The sequence below is a fragment of the Typopeltis vanoorti genome, chromosome 2, assembly GCF_054136105.1.
Source record: "Typopeltis vanoorti isolate ZY-2024b chromosome 2, IOZ_Tvanoo_1.0, whole genome shotgun sequence".
Classification (NCBI taxonomy): Eukaryota; Metazoa; Arthropoda; class Arachnida; order Uropygi; family Thelyphonidae; genus Typopeltis; species Typopeltis vanoorti.
In genome coordinates this window covers 184001446-184023756 of record NC_143550.1, presented here as the reverse complement: position 1 = coordinate 184023756, position 22311 = coordinate 184001446, and the positions used below count along the sequence as shown (strand labels likewise).

General features: G+C 39.4%; 1 protein-coding gene across 1 annotated transcript in view; it reads right to left on the bottom strand.

The window, feature by feature from the left end:
• LOC150109719 (protein lifeguard 2-like) overlaps positions 1-22311 on the bottom strand; it is a 212207-nt gene that overhangs the window by 162458 nt on the left and 27438 nt on the right. Inside the window, exon 2 of the mRNA XM_090409858.1 lies at positions 12558-12673. Within this exon, the coding sequence (XP_090265984.1) occupies positions 12558-12654 (97 nt within the window). The 5' untranslated portion in view covers positions 12655-12673. The remainder of the gene's footprint in view (positions 1-12557; positions 12674-22311) is intronic.

Here is a 22311-nt window from a genome sequence, read left to right as displayed (position 1 = left end):
CTCATAGACGCCCTTGATTTAATCAAGTCTAAATTTCCTCCAGATATTTTGGAATTATTTCAATTTACCATGAATGCAGGTTACTTTACATGGGGGGGGGGGAATTCTACAAACAGATTAATGGTACTGCTATGGGTTCCCCCCCCCTCTCCCCCTGTTAGCAAATTTTTACATGGAACACTTTGAAAACAAAGTACTTACCACAGCTACATACAAGCCACTAGTGTGGTTGCGCTATGTAGATGATGTGTTTGCCATCTGGCCCCATGGACAAGACACTTTGGATGCTTTTGTCACCTACCTAAACAGCCAACACCCCAAAATTCACTTCACAATAGAAAAAGAATCAAATAACTGTTTACCATTTCTTGACACATTAGTCACCCGCCTTTCAGATGGATCACTATCTTTTTCTATTTACAGGAAGCCTACACACACAGGAAGATACCTACATAAACAATCACATCATCATCCAGTCCAACAGTACGGCATTTTAAAAACACTTATGCACAGAGCCATTTGTTCTAACGATACAGCTCTGACCACTGAACTCCAGTACCTGCGCCATATGTTCTTAGCCAATGGCTACAATCCCTACAAAATAGAAAAAATACTACATAGGCCCATTACTCTGCCCCCCCCCCAATACACAAGAATACAACATGACCATTTCTATTCCCTATATCAGAGGTACATCGGAAAAGATTGCCAAAGTATTGTTGAAACATGGCCTTTGCACCACCTTCAAGCCTCATGTCAAGCTGGCAACTCTGATCCGCTCGCCATAGGATAAACTTCACCCTTTAGCACACCCAGGAGCGTATGAAGTTCCATGTGACTGTGACTTGGCCTATTATGGGCAAACAGGAAGATCTGTGAACATCCGCCTGGAAGAACATGAAAGATACATTCGCTACTATTACTATGGCAAGTTGGGACTGGCAGACCACGCTTTGGACACTCCTTCACACAGGATTAGATGGAGGAAAACGAATGTGCTATTTAGGAGTCGTTATAGATCTGAAAGATTATTTTTTGAGTCAGTAATGGCTTTGAAGAATTCTCCCAACCTTAACAAATATGGTTGCATTAATTTGCCAAAAATTTGGGAGATGGTTATCCTAAGAAAAACTCCTGGATAACTGCTGCTTTTTTTTTTTTTTTTTTTTTTTTTTTTTCCCGTTAGAGGGCGCCAAAAATAGGACTTTAGATCTTTTCTCTTTTGCGATTATACTGTTTCACTCACTCACTGTCGCGTTTACATGTGTGTTGTGCTCTGATGATGCTGAGTTGAAAATCAGCGAAATATTAGCGTTAATAAAACATCCTTGTTGATAAAAGTGTTTGTGGTGTTGTTAATACCGTGAAAAATAAGTCATGAATAACCATCAACGCCTAAGCTTATCTGTTATATCATATCCCCTCTTCTCCACCTATCAACCAACCTCTGCAATCCACAAGCTGTCAATCTATCAATGTAGGGAGCATTTTTTACATCACTCACCAACTTAGTCACTCTCCTCTGAACCCTCTCCATAACCTCCTCGTCTCCAAGGAATCCAGGTGACCAGACCTGAGCACAGTAATACAAATGTGGAAGTATCAACGTCTTATAAAGGGGAATAATAACTTCTTTATCTCTGGATGCTAGTGTGTTCCTCAATAACCAAGTGATCCTATGTGCAATCTTGGACACCTTAGCAATGTGTCCCCTGAACTTCATCTCCCTATCCACCAACACCCCTAAGTCCCCCTAGCCTCATCAATCTCTTGGAGTCCTGTTCCATCAATGTAGCACACAGCTGGTAATCTTTTAATCCCAAAATGCATAACTGTACACTTTTCCACATTGAACTGACATCCATTACCTTTTGCCAGCTTATTTAAATCATCCTGCAAACTCTAAACATCAGCTTGATGTTTTATTGCACTACCCAACTTTGCATCATCAGCAAACAACTGAATATCTCTCTTTAAGCCATTTCCTATATCAGTTATGTAGAAATTAAACAATGGCCTAAGCACAGAGCCCCGAGGCTCACCACTGGTCAACTGTCTCATTCTGGACTCTACTCCTCCATACACCACTTTCTGGTATCTCTCCCTGAGCCATTCTCCTATCCATATCACCAGTTTAGTATCCGTCCCCATCTGCTCCAATTTGCGCAACAGTATTCCATGGGGGTATCCTGTCAAAAGCCTCAGCAAAATTCAGAAGTACCACTGTGTAGCCATTTCCTTTGTCCAACTCAGATGTCATTCTATTATAAAAAGTTAATAAATTACTAAGGCAGGATCGACCTTTAACAAAATCATGTTGGCCCCATAGAGTATCATAATCCTGATCCACCCATTCTTGAATTCTGTCTCTAACCAACTTTTCCAATACTTTTACCACCACTTCCGAGATGGGTTTAGAGCCGCCCTTATGCAAAAGAACCACTCTGCCTAACTTCCACTCCCTAGGGACCATATCAAAGTTCAAACTTAAGTTAAATAACCAAGTAAGAGGCGTTGACAATTCCTTTGCACATTCACACCACACGAGCTGATATTCCATCTAAACCTATAGCAGTGTTTGCATTTAAATTTTGCACTATAATAAGTACCTCTGATTTCTTAACTTAAATTATCACATTAGTTATTGCGACAGGTACAGATATCCTCACTTGGGTAATAGACTTTTGAAAAGTGATCACTCAGTAACTCTACTATTACATCTGAATTTGTCACCTGAATATCATCAGCACCCACTAAAGTTATCCTTCCGAAGTCATTCTTCCTTTTACTTGCCACATAGCGGAAGAACTCTGGGATTACCCTTGATCTCCTTGGCTAAGGTTTTCTCATAATCTGATTTAGCTTTTCTTACTATGCTGATAACCTTTCTAGCTTGAGTGTACTGATCGCCTTTCTCCTTGTAAATTCTCCATAACATTTTCTTTTTTTGCAAATCAAGCTTGATACTACTACTCATCCATCTAACGTCTAACTTGTTTGTTTTCCTGACCATGGGGACACAATCTGATATTGCCTTCTTCTGATACCTGCTGATTTTATCCCATGCACTGCTAACATCTTTCCCCTGCAATATGTTCTGGCATGGGGGATGGCTGCAAGCTCACTCCGAAGCTTGTTATAATTGCCTAACCTGCAGTTCTGTATATACCCCTTCTTAGAGAGAAATCCACAAATTTTGCAACCTCCCAAGTCAATACCACATGATCACTCTCACCAATTGGAGGTAACGAGGACACCTTACTTATGCATATATCCTCTGAACCAATGACTAGGTCCAACACTCTCATACCATGTCCCTTCAGTTATGTGCTGTTTCAAGTAATTATGTCTGAATTCCATTTCCTTTCTACCATGTGATATTTCCTCTTTCCAACTGATATCACCATAATTAAAATCCCCATAATAATCACTAACCCTGTATTCATTGCACTAATATGCTAATGTATGAATCACCCCCCCCCCCCCCATTCTATCTTCTCTATCCTCCCTGAAAATACTGTACCCATCACATTCAATTCCAGTGACCACATCTTCTCCTGCTTCTGTTGACAATAATAGAAGTGATGTGGAAGAGTGCAGGCAAGAGATAATGAAAATGAAGAGCCAGGTTAAATGTATGGAGAAGGAAATTGAATGTTTAATGAAGAAATTATTATTATTATTATTATTATTATTATTTTATTTGAGTCCATCAACATTGGTTGATCAACCTATAGTGCATTAGTACTGTATATGGGTGGTGGGTTTGTTGGGAAACGAGGAACTTGTTTACATTTGATCTGAAAGACTATATTATTGTATTTCTTAGGAAACACAACAGGGGGAAGATTGTTCCACAGTGAACAAGTTTCTTTTCTTTTTCCTTCAGCCCTTGCAGGGATGAAGGAAAAAGAAAAGAAACTTGTTCTGTTTGTTTCAGGGTGCATTGTGAAAGGATGTTGAGCAGCAGCTGTACATGTTCCAAAGAGCTTAGTACTAAGTAGAGGAATTACTGATGTTATTTTAGATCACCATTTCCCATGGAAATATTTGTAGAATATACATATTGCAGAAACCAAACGCCTGTGCGAAAGTGGGAAAGGGAGTTGATAAGAGTTATTAATGGGTCATTCATCATCATCATCAAATTCCTGCCATGTACCCTCAAGGGGTGTACAGGATATGACAGTACTACATGAAAAAATTTACATCATTACTAACTTCCTATCTACAATTTTCCTCCAAATCAGTCTGTTACTTGTCAAGACTCCAACATTATCAGATCTTGTAAATAATAATATTTGGTTAACTGATCAAGTGTTGATCAATTTTATCGGTTAACCAAATATTATTATTTACTAATTTATGATCAAGAAAACAACCTTCATGATGAATTATCAGATCTTATATTTCTATCGTCTAAGGCACTTTGTACCATATCAATCCACCTATATCTTGGTCTTCCTCTGGGTCGTTTTCCAGCCAGCCTGGCAGAGAACACTTGTTTTGCTAATCTTTCCTCTCCCATTTTATTTAAGTGACCAAACCACCTGAGATTAGCTCTGCTAACGCATTCCTGGATGCTGACAATGTCAAGTTCTTTCCTAATATCCTCATTTTTAATATGATATTGCCATTGATGCCATCTGTTCACGCCTATAATCTTTCTCAGGACTCTCATATCTGCGGTCTCTAGTCTTTGGTCAAGTGTTTTACTTCTGAACCAGCTCTCAGATCCATAAGCTAAAACTGGTTTGAACACCATCTTGTATACAGCTAATTTAGTGTTCCGACTAATTTCTCTCTTATTCCATATGAATTTATTCAACTGACTTCCCACCATACCAGCTTTGCTGATTCTGCTGTCTATTTCTATATTTAATTTACTATCTTCAGTAAAAATTGTGCCTAAGTAGCTGAAATGTTTTACTTGTTCCACAGGTTCTCCATTCACAACACAGTTGACATTTTCAATGATTCTGCCTATTTTCATTGTCTTTGTCTTTTTATTGCTGACCTTCATACCATATCGATTACAACAGCTATTCAATTTAGTCAGAGAATCTTGCAGACTTGTAGCGGATTTATTTAGAAGTATAACATCATCCGCATAAAGCAAAGAGCTGACATCAACATCTCCAATTTTGATATCGGGTTTAATACCACTTTCCTTCATAATGTGATCCATATAGATAATGAATAACAGAGGGGATAATGTACATCCTTGTCTCACACCAGATTTAATATTAAACCATCTTCCTGTACTTCCTTCAATTCTAACTGCTGACTTACAACTCAAATAAAGACTAAGTATTGCTTGATATAATGCACCATTGACACCATATAACTGCAGCGTATTGAATAGCTTCTCTCTTGGCACCTTGTCATATGCCTTTTCCAAATCGACAAAACTTAAATACAGATCTTTGTTATATTCCCATGCTGTCTCGACTATTTGTCGTAAAGTGAAGATCTGATCCTGACAGCCTCTATTTGGCCTGAATCCAGCTTGTTCTTCACCAAGCTTTTCTTCCACAATTCTTCTCAACTGTTTCTCAAGTATTCTTGCATATATCTTGCCAGGAACACTCAGTAGAGAAATACCTCTGTAATTCTCACATTCAGTTTTTATGAGAGCTCTACTCCAATCATCGGGAATTCGTCCCTCTGTCCAGGCCTTCAGAACTATGCAGTGCAGCCACTGTAAGACTTTTATACCACCATACTTCAGCATTTCTGGTCGAATATCATCTACTCCTGCTGCGTTTCCACATTTCAAGCCTTTGATGGCTTTTTCTACTTCAAGTATGGATATGTATTCCTGACTGCATGCCTGGTCAGTGTTTTTTTTATCACTGTGCTGTCATCACTGCTTGTTTCATTTAGCAGTTTTTCAAAGTAATTACTCCATACTTCAAGAATATCTTTTTCTCCTGTTTTCATGTCACCTTTATCATCTCTAACTCCTTTTACAGCACTCTTTCCTCCATTCCTAAGCTTCTTCAACAACCTCCAGAATATTTTGCCACCTTCTTGATATTTATTTTCTATATTCTTGCCGAAGTCCTCCCATGACTTTTGTTTAACTAGTTTTACACACTGTTTAGCTTTCTTACATTTGTCGCTGTATTCTGTAAGAGTAAAAGCTGACTTATTTGCCAGGAACTTTTGATATGCTTTCTTCTTTTCCTTCACTGCCTCGTTAACTTCCTGTGTCCACCAGGGAGTTCTGATTTTTTTATCCTTGCACACAACCTCACCACATGCCTCTCTGGCAGAATCAATGCATGTTCTCTTCAGAGTTTGCCACTGAATCTCCAAGGTTTGATTCCTGTTCTCAAAATCTTTCATTTTCTTTTCAATAATCTTTCTGTATTTTAGTCTACAGTTCACATCTGAGAGCTGCTCAACTTTTATTCGCTTTAAAACTTTCTTACATGTTATTCTTTTCAATATGAAATTCAATTTTATCCTGCTCAAGACTAAATAGTGATCACTTCCAATTTCAGATCCTCTGTACACTCTGGTGTCCTGCACCAGGGAGAAAATATCACTATCAACAATAACATAGCCAATGAGACTTTTCTTATTCCTTGCCTCTTCTCTCCATGTGAATTTGTGCACATTTTTATGTTGGAACATGGTGTTAGTAATAACCAGTCCATGTCCTGAGCAGAAATCCAACAGATATTTACCATTATTATTAGTTTTGCTCTTTTCTATAAAATTTTCCCAAAATATTTTTGTATGTCTCACAATCATTTCCTACTCTGCTATTTAGATCCCCAACAAGGACCAACTTTTCTTTTTTCATTGTGTCAGTTGCTTTTTCTAAAGCCTCAAAAAATCCCTCCACTTCTACCTTAGTAGAATCTTCTGTGGGACCATAGGCACAAATGAGTCTCATTGTCCAGTTCCCCATTCTCATATTTGCCCACATTACTCTACTTGAGACTGACTGCCATTCAAGAAGATTAGCCTCATATTTTGTGTTGAATACTATGAATACTCCTTCTTTTCCTTGATTGTCATTGCCTGAATATAACATTTTGTATTTATTGCTCAGAAAGATCATAATGGGTCATTAATAAGTCTAATTGCTCTCCTCTGTATTGAGTCAAGCATTCTGAGGGAGCTTTCAGGGGGGGCCCTCACCCCCATATGTGAGAGCAGTATTCAATAGCTGGGTGGATTTGTGATTTGTATAATGTTAATTGCTGTTCAGGGGTGAAGTAACATCTTGAGCAAAAGAGAAATCCTAGTTTTTTGAAGCAGAGGATGCAATGGTTGTGATGTGTTTATGCCAGGAGAGGCTTGATGTCAAGGATTCCAAGAAGAGAAATTTGAAATTGTCTGGAAATTTGGGTATCATCAGAAAGAGTACTGGGAAAAAATGGTTCTTTTTTTTTTTAATGAAAAATAGGACAGAACTGCGTTTTATTAGCACTGAAATTGAGGAGGCTGTCTGAACCCCATTCGAGGATGGCTTGGAGATCAGAATTGAGGGTGGTGGTTGTTGATGTTCTGTAGGTTGAGGCGAGATGTATAGAGTAAGGTTTAGCAAATGAAAGGGAGGAGTGCAATGTGAAAACTGTGTATTGGGTGAAGGTCAACTGAAGTAGGTCATAGATATATAGCAAGAAGAGGGTTGGTAAAACAACAGAACCTTGTGGAACCCCAGCATTAGATGAATGGTGAGAGGATAAGGAACCATCCACCATCACACTCAGTGTACGTCCAGACAGAAATCCAACTACAGAAGTACTGAGACAGACCAAATGATGGGAGTTTGCTTAGTAAGCCTTTGTATCAGACCTGGTCAAAAGCTTTGGAGATATCAACTGCAACCACTTGAGATTCTCCAAACTTCTCCATTACATTTGTCCAGAGATGGGTGAAATATGTTAGCAGATCTCTTGTTGATCGGTAGCGATGGAATCCATACTGGTCGTCATTTATTAGATAAGTGCCTTTAAGGTAGTGTAGCAGTTGTCAATGTGATTTTTTCCATTACTTTAGGCAGGACAAAGGTAAGCGAGATAGGGCAGTAGTTGGACAGCAGTGACTTGTCATCCTTCTTGGGAATGGGTTGCATATAGGCCAGTTTCCAGGTTGTGGGGGAATAGATACCAGTGGAGTAAGAGAGTATATATAGGCGACAGAGGATAGGAGTCAGTTCTGTTGCACAAACTTACAGGAAAATTGGAGAAATGTCATCAGTCCCAGGAGACTTTTTTGTGTCTAATTTGGACAGTATTTTTCTGAGATCTTCCTAGAAAAAGGAAATGGGGGCATTGTCTGTTTGGCATCTGGAATGGTGTTAGGGGGAAGCAATTACCACTGTCAGTTATGCATGTATTGGAAGCAAAGTGTGAAGCCAGAAGATTGGCTTTTTCTGTGGGTGATGATGCAATAGAGCCATCTGGGTATGATAGGGTGGGAATAGTGTTCAGTAGAAGTTACGGCCAACTGCTTTGGCAAGAGACCAAAAGGCATGGCTGCCGTTTGGACAGGCTGCTAGTTTCCTGCTTTTTGCTCTTTCGAATTCTGTTTTAGAAGCATTGATTTTTTTTTTTTTTTCCCAGTATAAGCTCTAAAAGAAGATCGGATTCTTGATTTGACCAAAACCAAACAGTTACGATATGTTTGGTTTTTCATTTGTACGTCTTGGCACATCGTTTGGAGAACCAGGGTTTAGATAGGGAATGGCAGTTCAGAGTAGTGTGGGGAATGCATGTTTCCATGCCAGTGAGGATTACTTTGGTGATAAGTTCGGTGCACATGATTGGATTGGAAGACCGGAAGCAATAGTCCAACCATTGGAATGTGGCATAGAAGTTGCAGAGGCTGTCCCACTTGACACTGTTATAATGCCAAACTACTCTTTTATGGGAGTGGCTGTGTAAGCATTGTTGCATCGGGGATATGAGCACTAGATTGTGGTCAGAACTGCCTATGGGGGCCCACTAATTTCACTATGTATTGTATTTGAAAGGGTGATTGGTGAGGACGAGATCTAGGGTGTTTAGGTAGTAGTTTGGGTTATCTGTTATTCTGGTTAGCATCTGAACAAGTTGTGTAAGGTTGTTAGTGACAGCAAATGTTCCAGTATCTCTGCCTGCAAGATCTGTACAACTGGAGGAGGAAAGCCAGCTGTTGTTGTGAACATTAAAATCTCCTAGGAGGATAATTTTGCTGTTGGGAAAGTGAGAAGTAGAAGAAATTAAAGAGCTCAGAGTGGTTGGTTGCACTCGGGAAGCGAGAGAGACAGCAAATGAATTTGACTGAGGACAAGGAATATTTTCAACCAGAGAAGGTCAAAGCTGGGCAATTCTAGGTTGGGTGCTCTCCGGCAAGGTATGTCAGAGATGATGTATGCGCAGACACCACACTTGGGTTGAAAGGAGTTAGAGTGTGTAGTTTGGAAGATTGAGATAAATAGTGCATTGGGAGGTGAGATTTGAGTTTCTGCCAGAAAGAGTATGTGGGGTTTGGTAGACTGAAGGTGGTAGTGGAAACTATTAAGGTTGGAGTTTAGGCCACGTATGTTGGTGAAGCAGATATGCAAGGTTCTGTGAGGCATATATTTGACTGCAAGGATCTTGCACAATTCCCATGCAGTGCCTGCATAACGGTTTCCATGGTGGCAACTAGTGGCGGCACTTGCTTTTTGCACCAATTTAACTTGTTTGTAGTCAATGATCCAACTGGTGTCTCCATTTTGATGTTTTTCTTCAGGTTCTCTTCGAAGATAGTGTGCTTGTTCCCTCTCTGCAAATGTTAGGTCTGGTCAAGCAGGTATGTGCGACTGGGGACAAGTGTCTCCGAAAACTTATTGTTGATCACTGTTATTAATTTAGATGTACTTGTCGGAGTGTCACAAGTTACTTTTACAAGGCGTGGAAAGTTCATTCAGTCCTTTCTTTTATTCATAGGCCTGAAACGATGGCACCTGATGATATTTTTAGAATTGATGTTGCATTCTTCTACTAATTTGTTGACACATTCTTTTAATGACTTTCCATTTTCCATTGGAAAGTTCAAAACAACAGCAATGAATTTTTTGTTTTTGGTCTCCATCGAGTTGTATACCATTAATGTGATTAGGTCACATCAATGATATCAAAGGAAAAGAACAATTGTTTACTCTTCCTAGACACCTTAGTTACACGCCTTCCTAACAGTACACTTTCCTTCAATGTATATAGAAAACCTATGCACACAAGTGGATACATTAACAAACTCTCCCACCACTACCCAGCTCAACAATATGGCATTATTAAAACTCTAACTAAGAGAGCCCACAATCTTTGTTCCAGTGGAACTGCCCTTACAACTCAACCACATACACAACACTTTCCTCTCCAATGACTACAGCGATCACAGTATTAAAAAATAATCAGTTCCTCCCCCATTCCCCAGTCTTCTCTTCAGAAAGATTTTAGAAATGTCATCACCACCATACCTTACATCCGTGGCACATCAGAAAAAATAGCTAAGATTTTAAACTAAGTACAACCTACACACAGCATTTAAGCCCCACTGCAAACTTGATACTGTTATCCGTCCTACAAAAGATCAGCTCCCTGCTCTCTCTCAGTGCCTGGAGTTTATAAAGTACCCTGTTCTTGTAAGCTGGCATACTTTGGACAGACAGGCAGATCAGCAACCATCTGCCTAGAGAAACACAAGTCATATATCTGCAACCAAGAATGTGGTTAGTCAGGTCTGGCTGACCATGTCTTGGATACAACCCACAGGATCTTATGGAAAAAAAACATCATGCTCCGCCACAACAAATTTTAAAAAAGAGACTATTTTTAGAATCAGCAGCAGCTCTCAGAAATCAATCAAATCTTAATAAATACAGTTGCATTAAGCTTCCTACGATTTGGGAAACACTTATCATCAGAGATCCCACTTTACATTCCAGGCCACCTACAACTGCCCTTAGAGGGCACTCCACCTCGACAGGACTTCAGAGTCACCCACGTGGTTGGACTTGGTATTGTGTGGTATTTGTGTATGTGTTACATTAGTTTTTTTTGTAATTCCTGAAGATGTCTCAGTGACTGAGACGAAATATAGGAAGTATTAAATTCTGTTTTAATTCTTTCTGAGTGCTGTATAAATCTATTAAGCCTCCAACATGATGTCCTCACAGCACTTAAGCCTCTACACATGGATAAGAATAATATAAGCGAGAATATAAACAATATCTGCTTTGTCTTTGGTTTAAAATCTTATACTCTCGCACTCAATATATAGTCTAACTGGTGTGGTCATTAAACAAATAAATTTGTTAGACTATAGAGTGTGAGAAATAAGATATATTAGAAATAAATATATGGCAGCAGTTCATAGCTTTAAGAAGTCGACCATTAATGATAGTTAAGTAAAAGAAGATACAAAGGCAAAGCAGGGTAGTGGAAGTACATAGTATAACCAGCCTGGTTGGCAGAGTGATAAGCGTATCCATTCTCCAGCCAAAAGGCTGCAGGTTCGAATCCTGCTGTGGATATGGCTGTTTGTGATTGTCTGTGAAAATACTAATTGTGGTGGTGGGCAGTAGATGGCACTGGTGTAGATGATAATGATGGTAGTTGTGGTTTGCTGTAGTTGGTGAGAATGGAGTGGTGGAGACAGAGAGCTGTCGAGTAGGTGTCCTCCCTGGAGGTGTCACGTAATAATAATAACACCTGCATATCTGAACCTAGGGTGATTAGATATTACTAACCTGCTGGATAACAATGCATAATTACTAATGTATTAATACTTTTTAAGAACCAGAAATTTTTACAAACAATTAATTTATATTATGTGGTTATACTCTTAATGCAAGTGTCACTATTTCCTGAACCAAAAGAAACGCCTCTGTAAAGAATTCCAAAAAAAATAAGATTTTTTTAAAAAATTGTTTTATGCAGAAATAAGACATTATCATCCATATTTTTTCTCTTTAGGAAAACAAAAAAAAAAAAAAAAAAAAAATCAGCTAACGCCTTTTTTATTCCAGTATATACGGGAGTAGGCGAGGCCATTTAGCCCTATCTAACTTTTGGAGACTGAGTGGGCAGTTCAATCTCCACTGGTACCCAATCAGAGACAGATGGCCCAAGGCTATCACTAATTAAGCGGTAAGCAGTGAAGAGAGACGGCTCAAATGTGCCGCCATCTCGTGGTCCCTAACACAAATATATTTAATGTCTGAAATAATGTGGGTTCTACGGTCGATTTTCTTGAGTTTACAGGACGAAAAACCAGAGTTTCCGGGAGGAAAAACCTGTTTGCCCGTGCCAGAGATCGACTAACTCGGGAACCGGTCGAAAAAAGGCTTAGAAAAATTTCCTCTAGTCGCCGACTAGACTCGAAACCAAGACTTCCTTCGTGCGGCCTAGTGCGGTGGTGTGCAAACGCCACATCCGCTGAGCTACACAGGCAGTTAGGAAAACAAAATCCCAACAAATTAAATTAAATGCATTTATCAATAAGATAAAATATTTCCATATTTTTTAAGAGGTCTTTATATATATATATATAGTCAAACTTAGATATACCTGATGGATGATGTGAATATATGTCAAATGGAGCACTTGATTCCTGGGGCTGAGGGATTGAAGGCTCAGATGGTTTTATTTCTTTTTTATCAGTCATATTAAGTTTATGTTTCAATCTGAAATTAGAAATAAATTTAAATGCGGAAACAATAAGTACCACATAATGAAAAAATCATTAAATCTTTCTAAAATCATACACTTAAATAAACTTGTGACTACAAGGTATATATAATTTACAACAGAAAGTTTTATAGACATTCTTATGAAAGGTTAAAAAAATGTGAAAAATCATTATCATCAAACACTAACAACATTAAACAGTTCTGAAAGCTTTGAGTTCAAAGCATTCAGAACGGACTCTAGCAGCACTGATTCCATTCATTCACCATTCTCTAAAATCCAATCAACATAAAAAATTTTTATAATAAAATTAGTTTAATCCTTTATCCAAGTGTGAGCAAACAAAGTTTGTGCCTGAAAGTATCTTCAGGACTGGGATAAGGTGGTACAACACCAGGACAACTCGTTGCAAAGGTGGAGCAAGCTACCAACACTCCTATCTCAGTACCTCCTATAATGCAAAACACATCTCGTTGCAGATATGTCTAATGTTATGCATTAAGGGAAGGGCCACTACCCAGACTAGTTTCAACCTTTATTGAGGTCTCTTCAGTGGGAGCCAGGCATAATAGGAAAGTTGGTAGCTTTCTCCACCTTTGCAACAAGTTGCCTAGTGTTGTACCACCTTATCCCAGTCCTGAAGATACTTTCAGGTGCAAACTTTGTTTGCTCACACTTGGATAAAGGATTAAACTAATTTTATTATACTCTAACCAATTGAAAAATAAACTTTCAACATCTTTCTCTAAATACAGAGTAATTTATTAAAAAAGGGTGGCACACCATTTGGCAACTCCTATAGGTAGAGATGACCTGCTAATGCTTCTGCCTGGTATCTCCACTTATGCCTGGCTCCCACTGAAGAGACCTGTTTTCAGCGGCCCCGAGAGAAAGCTCCATGTTCCAGTCCTTCTTCAAACCTGTTCCAGCGGATTCCAGTAACAGTTTAGGAGAACTGAAAAGAGAGCTACGATTCAAGTCCTGCTACCAACAGGGTTCTGCCTTGGTAAGATTCCTTTGTTCTTTTTGTGGGTTTTTTAGGCCTATACACGCCGTTCCGCTATTTTATAGGAATAGACTATCCTTGGAAAGCTTTCTTTCGTTAAATAATGTCTTTGGTTTTACCGAGGGTAAGAACCCTCGGGTTCGAAATAGATACTGGTATTCACCAGAGGACGTTTGCGTGGGCTATTATTGACTGCATTGGGGCAGACAATATTTCCGGTTTCACCCCTTATGGGGGGGAAGGTTTCAAGTTGTATGCAAAAACGCTGCAACTAGAGAAAAACTTCTGAAAGGAGTCGAGTGCGAGGCAAAAATTTTTCAACCTTTTGTGGTAGGAAGCTTTGCCAAAAGAGTAAGAATAGATCGTTTCCCGCATGAATACCTAGAACACGCACTGACATCATAACTAAAGTCTTCTCGAAATGGGGAGCCATGCGGGATATCGAAATTGGCACGGACGCTGAGATCCCACAATGGGAATCTGGTGAAGTCACCTTTTCCATCATGATGAAGGCAGAAATTCCGAATTTCGTCAAGATAGGATCGGCCAGGGTAATGGTGAGTTACCCGGGAGTAAAGAGGCAATGCTTTAGATGCGGCGCCCTCACTCATTTAGGGACCCAGTGCCCGAAGTTAAAATGCAAGAACTGCCTAACACGGGCCATACAGTAGCACAGTGCCAGTCAGCATGCCTAAAATGCGGTACTAACGGCCATAAGGTGGACACCTGTCCGGACAGAAACCTGGCCGAAAAATTGGGAGGCAGTATTATGCCCAACACGGAAGCAACAGCCAAAAATGTCATTGACGCAGAACCGAATGAGTTCCCTACCCTGAAGGCCGTGCATGAGGGAACAACAATAAAGAATCATCATGCTGCCACATCTGAAACACTGCCAAATATACCAATAGAGAAACCTACAACCAGGAAAGATAAAAGGCAGAAAGAACCGGCCACCGAGCAAACTGCCACTACAAATGTAGCAACCGAAAATAACAGCACCAACAAAAAGGAACTATCACTGCAGTCACAATAGACGAGGACACGGAGGCAGTAGATATGGAAATCAACAATGCAGAAACCACACACAAGAGGCCAGCCAGCCCTGAAGAAGTAAATATTAAAAAACCAAAACCAGCTGAAGTTGGAAAAATAAAGTCAACTTCAGAACCCACAAAGTTCCCTCACGCAAAGGCCAATGCACCTATATTGCATCTCTTAAAAGATTTCCCCGAGGAGGAGGCGAGACTACGAAAAGCAATAGAAACATTCGGAGACATTCAACTGATACTCACAGGACAAAACGGGCCAAGAGTCGTCAGTGCAGAATGGAACAACGTGTTTGTTGATAATATAGATGAAATCACTCCTGAAAAGATCATTGGTCTTATCGATGAAGAGGACGACGTGGGACTAGCACTGCACAGAGGCCTCTACATGCTAAACCACGTCTGTGGAGACAAATTAGCAGATCTCATCATTAAAACCCACAACAATAGACAGCAGGAGGATTTAAACCTCGCCAAACAAGTCAGTCGACTCCTAATATCGATCTGCCGGGGGGGGGACTTTTCCTTTAAGTTTTGTTTCCATTTAAATTTTGTCCACACAGGAGGGGGTATCCTGAGAACCTGGGCTGCGAAGGCTTACACCGAGGCGGTGCAGCTCCTTGTGGGCTGCATCACCCAGGCCAAGCTCTTCCCCCACTCTCCTCGGTTTAAATGGTCTTTCATGTCACCCAGTTGTTGTTGTTTTTTTTCGTTTTGTCTTTGCTATTAGAGATATGTAATTTCTTGTGTCCTTTCTCAGTTCTTCTTTTTAAGTGTCCTCTTCCATTTGTTTTTCACTCCTTTCACCGGCCAGACATCTGAAGAGATGACTGGCCGTCGAGAGCTGAAAAGAACGGATGGAGGGAGGAAATGTCAGAGATCTGCTTGGCAATGACTCTTGAGTGTGGCCAAGTAGATCGACGTAGGCCTCTTTTAACTACCTACTACTATCAACTCTATCTTTTCTACTCCTCTCTTACTATCAAAGCTGGTTCTCAGCACAACTTTTTGACTCTAAAGAGGCCAATAATGATGAGATATGAACTCCCATTCTACCTCAATAAAGGTCGAACCTAGTCTGGGTAGTGGCCCTTCCCTTAATGCATAACATTAGACATATCCACAAGGAGATGTGTTTTGTATTATAGGAGATACTGAGATAGGAGTGTTGGTAGCTTGCTCCACCTTTGCAACGAGTTGACTTGGTGTTGTACCACCTTACCCCAGTCCTGAAGATACTTTCAGGCGCAAACTTTGTTTGCTCACACTTGGATAAAATATTAAACTAATTTTATTATACTCTAACCAAGTGAAAAATAAACTTTCAATAAAAAATTTTTATGCTAATTGGATTTTAATGGTATATATGCGAACACAGATTGATAAGAAAATAACTATTTATTAACTTAAATGCAAATATTTCGTTGGTATTATATCAAGCATCTTCAGAGCATACAAACAAAGTTTGTTACAGTAGCGAGACAACTGCAATCCGGTGTAACAGTGGAACTAGTATGAGTAATTGTAGCGTGCAACACAAAGACTAAAGTCATAATTAGGCGCCATCTAAGTTAAAAAAAAAAAAAAAGATATCAATTTGGTCTTAGGATGACTGTCTCCCAGATCTTTGGTAGATTTATACAGCCATACTTGTTAAGGTTTGGAGTATATTTCAAGGCTTCTGTTGATTCCAGGAACAACCCGCCTGACTTGTAAAAGCTTCTGTGCAGTACTTTTGTTTTTTTCCAATTGATCATGTGTGCAGGGGTATCCAAAGCATAGTCTGCCAGACCTGACTTGCCATAGCGAAAGTGCCGGATATATTTTTTGTGTTCACCTAGGTGGATTCTCACCTGTGTCACACCTTCCTGACCAATGGCTATAATCCCCATAAGATAGATAAAATACTACATGCTCCCCAAAAATCCTCACCCACTATCTACCACAGAAGACTACAACAAAACTATCACCATCCCATACATTAAAGGCACATCTGAAAGGATATCTAGGGCGCTTAACAAACACCAAGTACGCACTGTATTTAAACCTTATGTGAAATTGGCACCCCTCATCCATTCATCTAAGGACAGATTCTCTCCTTTATCGCATCCAGGAGTCTATGAAGTGCCCTGTTCATGTCATCGAGCCTATTATGGACAGACAGGAAGAACTGTGAACATCCGCCTTGGTGAACACAAAAAATATATCCAGCACTTTCGCTATGGCAAGTCGGGTCTAGCAGACCATGCTTTGGATACCCCTGCACACATGATCAACTGGAAAAAAACAAAAGTGCTGCACAGAAGCTTTTACAAGTCAGAGAGGTTGTTCCTGGAATCAACAGAAGCCTTGAAACATACTCCAAACCTCAACAAGTATGGCTGTATAAATCTACCAAAGATTTGGGAGACAGTCATCCTAAGACCAAATTAATATCTGTTTTAACTTAGATGGTGCCTAATTAAGATGTGAGTCTTTGTTTGTATGCTCTGAAGAGGCTAGATATAATACCAGCAAAATATTAGCATTTAAATTAATAAATAGTTATTTTCTTATTAATCTGTTTGCATCTATACTGTTAAAATCCAATCAGCATGTGTGATGAACACATAAGCCTTTCCACACGGTCAAAAAAAAAAAAAATTAGTCCTCGCTCCCTTGCTAACCACACTTGTTGCACAATTTCTAGTGGATGATCCCTAGTTCTCACTCCATCAGTCATGTAGTGAAAAATTTCCTCTGATTCAATGCTATAAAAACCTTTAATAAACTTATGTCTCTATCACACTGTCCCTTTTCTGCCTATCAACATCTGTAACCTACAAATCTTACCTCTCATGACAAGGAGTGTTCCACAGACCTGACCATGTCTTGGTCATATACCACTGTACAAACAACCTCTTCCCCAAGAACCCCAGGTGACTAGAGTAGCACAAATTCCAAATGGGATGTCAAGGGCTTATAAAGAGGTATAATACTCTCCTTATTTCTACTTGTCAATGTTGTGTTCTTCAGTAACTAAGTAACTCTACAAGCTATTTTAGCCACTTTTACAATATACTCTTACTCTGAATTCAGAGTTCACCAGCATTCCAAATCTCCATAGCCTCGTTAATTTCCTGCAACCCAGTTCCATCAATTTAGCACACAGCTTCTTTTCATTCTAAAATTCACCTCATTGCCATATTAAACTAAACAGCCATTCTTCTGTGCCATAACTACTTTATTGGTTAGCAAAAAAATAGGTGTTTTCATAGTGCAATTGGAAGAACAGTAGAACGTTGCATCCTTCAATTGGAAAAGACCTGGGTTCGATTCTCGTCATGATGAGGAGAATCTCCTTATATAGGCTTTTTCAACTGAAGGTAAGTTAGCAGATCTCATACAGAGGTAGCAGGGTTTTCTTTTTCCTGGAAACTAGGGTTTTTCATTCTGCATACAGACAAATCAAAATCAGCCTTCAAAACACACCCAATTTACAGACAAAAATACTGTTTAATCTTTAACGGTACCTGTGGCATGACTATAAACAATAAATTACACGATAACCACAGTAATTAACTTTAATGAAATGAAAGTAGAGATATTTCGTACTAAAAATAACAGTGCATCATCAGTGTGTGTACAAGCAAATCAAAGGAACAGGAATACAAAGTACATACAGCAGATCTAGTCATTATGCTCTTGCCTACCAAATTCTTATCCAACTTCCAGGAATAACCTCTTGTTCTACTCCCTCTAGCCAAGTGTTGAAACATTTCTCCTGCATTAATCCCATAAAATCCTTTAAATAACTTAAATATTTCTACACCCTATAGACCAACTTCTGAAATCAACAAACTCTCAATCTACCCTCATAGGGGCGTTTCACAACTAGGGTTACCATATGTCAGCATTTATGCAGATATGTCCGCATTTTCATGAAAATATCTGTCCGCATACATGTTTGTGTCCGGAATGAGTTGGTCAGGCAATGGGGTGTCAGCATTTTGGCATTTTAGAATATGGTAACCCTATGCACAACCCATTCATATTAGTCACTCCACCACTTCCTCATCCTCAAGAAACCCAGATGGCCACACCTTCACATTTAACTTCTGTAACTACATCATCTGCTGTTAGTCAAGCTTCACTAATGCCTATGACGTCTGGCGAGGTTGCACTAACCAATGCCCAAAACTTCTCCCTTTTGTTCCTGATACTTCCAGCATTAGTATATAGAAACTGCAGCATCCCTTTAGACCCCAAACACCTTTTCATTCTGAATTGACTACCCTATTCAATATTGTTGTCTGAGAAACTAGATTATACATTTTTGTTCGTTCACACACTCATTTACCTCATGGGTGACTTCACACACACAGCCTGCATGGCCTAATTGCTTTAGTTTTCCTCAATTTCTACTTCCACACACTCAGTGAATAAAGTGCTCTCTCTCTCTCTCTCTTTTCAGATGCCTAACTCCAAATCCATTTAAGTGCAGTCCATTATTGTACAAATCTTTCTATCCATCAAACTCAGGCCATAGGTCCACAAACTAATCATTCCTTCTGCATAACCTGTGTATTTATTCATTAGCTATTATCGCTCTCCTTCTTTATACTGTTATTCCTTATACTTCATTACTGTTAAATAAATCTAGTATATGTCTTCAAGATTCAAGACTGTGAAAACAGGCAGGAACATTAAAAATATGAATCATGCATCATGAATGGCATACCTGAAGAATAAGTAAAACATTTCAGCTGTTCGTGCACAATTTTTAGTGAGGTTGGCAAATTAAGTATGGAAACAGGTGGTAAGAAGCCAAATGAAGATATTTATGTGAAACATGAGAGAAATTAGTCAAAATGCTAGCTATATACAAGACAGTGTTCAAACCAATTTTAACTTTAAGGTCTGAATTAAAAAAAAAACACAATTGTATACCAAAGATATGAGCGTTCCAAGAAAAATAACAGGAGTGAACAGGTGGCATCAACAGAAGAATCATAACAAAAACAAGGATATTAGGGAGGAACTTGACATTGTAAGCATTCAGGAATGCATGAATTAATCTCAGGTATGGTCATTCAAACAAAATGGGAGAATAAAGGTTAGCAACACAGATGTTTTTGCCAAAATGGCATTTCCTACTATTTGGGAAAAAGATTCAGAGGAAGACCAAGATATACAATAAGAAGTGCTTTAGAAAAACCAAAATACACCCTCTGTCCAAAAAGAAACCAAACCTTTGATAGAAAATAAAACACAGGCCAATTATAATTACTCAAATTATTTATGTCAATCAATATACTCTCCCTCAGTTTCAATACAGCGTTTGGCACTCAATTTGTTAAATGATTTTTTTTATATCGGTTTTGGGATACTCTTGAGGGTCATGGTTACTGCCACTTGAACATTTTCAATGGCATCGTATCGCTTTCCTTTCATCAGATAAAATGAAGTCGAGGGAAGAGAAAGAAGTTACAGGCTGCTAAATCAGGTGAATACGGCAACACATAAACTTGGTTTTTGCTCAAAAAACTGTCTCACAATGTTCGAACGATGAAATGGTGCATTATTGTGCAAAAGTGACCAGCTGCCTGCATCAAAATATTCATGCCGTACGCAACAAATTCTCACTATCAATCGCTTCAAAACTTCGAGATAAAACTCACCATTGACCGTTTGGCCAGGCAGAATGAATTCTTGGTGGATAATGCCCTTGGAATCATAGAAACAAATCAGCACTGTCTTTACTTTTGACTTCTCCAAGCGACTTTTTTTCGGATGCCCCTCTTCTGGTGGTCTCCACTCAGCACTCTTGCACTTTGTTTCAGACTCATACTCAAAACACCAGTTTCGTCACCAGTAACGATTGTTTCAAGGAAGTTTGAGTCCTTACAAGCGGTTTTAACAAGGTCTTTGCAGTGTTCAATTCAATACATTTTTTGGTCGTCGGTCAACTTGTGGGAAACAAATCACAAACAAAATTTACGAAGGCCCAAACTCTAGGTAAAAATGTTGTGCACAGTTGATTTTGGAATCCCCAATTCATCTTCAATCAATCTAACGGATGATTTCGGGTTTTCTTTGGATGTTAACTTTGCTCAGTCCAGTTTTTGGACGGCCTGGCTTTTCGTTGTCCTCAAGCGTCTTATGACCACTTTGAAATCGCTTAAACCACTTGTAAAATTGAGTAAGGGATAAGCATTCATCACTGTATGCTTTTTGAAGCATTTGATGCATTTCAGTAAAAATTTTACCAAGTTTAACACAAAAGTCAATCGCAGCTCTCTGTTTGAAACTCATTTTCTGACCATTCATCAAAACACACTGTCACTCTTGGCACTATAACTGGGCTTCTAACAAAACAAATATCATAAACAGTTGACACAACACTAATGAAGGTTGCCACTTTTGACAACAAAAAGATACAACAGGTGGTGCCACTAGTTTCTTCTATTTTCAAAAAGTTCGGTTTCTTTTTGGACAGAGTGTATAAGAGCTGACATTACTGGAGAGGGTGCTGCTCAAAGGGAGATTAATGAATGCAGAGAATGGGTTGAGCAAGTAGGAAGTAATGTAAAAGAGTAGAAGAATAAGGAAGTGCTTATTATTAGACACCTCCAGGGAGTCCAAGGACCCATCGAGAGGGAGGACACCTCCACCACAACTTCATCTCCACCATTCAATCACCAACTGACTACAAGTACACCTACACCATCTACCACCGACCACACTGGTATTTCCACAGACAATCACAAACATCCATGCCCATGGTGGAATTTGAACCCGCAGCTTTTGGGCTGGAGAGCAGATACGCTACCCACTTGGCCAACCAGGCCGGCAAATGTATGGAAAAGTGAGTAGCAGAACAGATAGACAAGGAAATGGGGCAGAGATTACTCAAGGTGGACAAGGGACATAACATAACAATGCTGAAAGAGGAAATGAATGTGTGAGTAAACAAGAGAGGAACAGGATGACCTTAGTTGTGGGAGGGAAAATATTTGGGTTTGAAGAGGGTTCTAGCATGGGTAATGAGAGAGAGAGAGAAATTGCTGCGAGTAAGGCACGGGGGGGGGGGGGGATCGCAACAAAAAGTAGTACCGGTGAAACTTGTTATAGATCCAGAAATGCAGTGTTATGCTTGTATACAAACACTAGGAAGTTTTAACAAAGAGTACACATAACGAGTGTCCAGTAGGGATGCAAGCTCTTTCTTGTGAGAGATCAGAACAGAAGTAAATGGGATGAAGGAAAAGATAGTGAAGTTCACTTGGTGTGTTTCAAGATGGACTGTAAAACAGTGTTGGTTAGCGCTCTTGTTTTAATGATATTTTGGAGGGAGAGTGGGAGAATAATAGTGTCCAATTCAGCAGAGCACTCTCCATGAAAGATCTGTAGAAGAGGAACGAGGCAGAAACTGAACATCTATGAGGGAGGGATTGAAGTGGATCTGTGAGTGAGAGAGATTTTTAATTAGCTAGATTGCCCTCTTTTGGATAGAATCGAGCAATCTTAGAGAGGATTTTGGTGCACCACCCAAAATATGGGAACAAAATTCTATAGCTGGGCAGATTGGGGCTTTGTA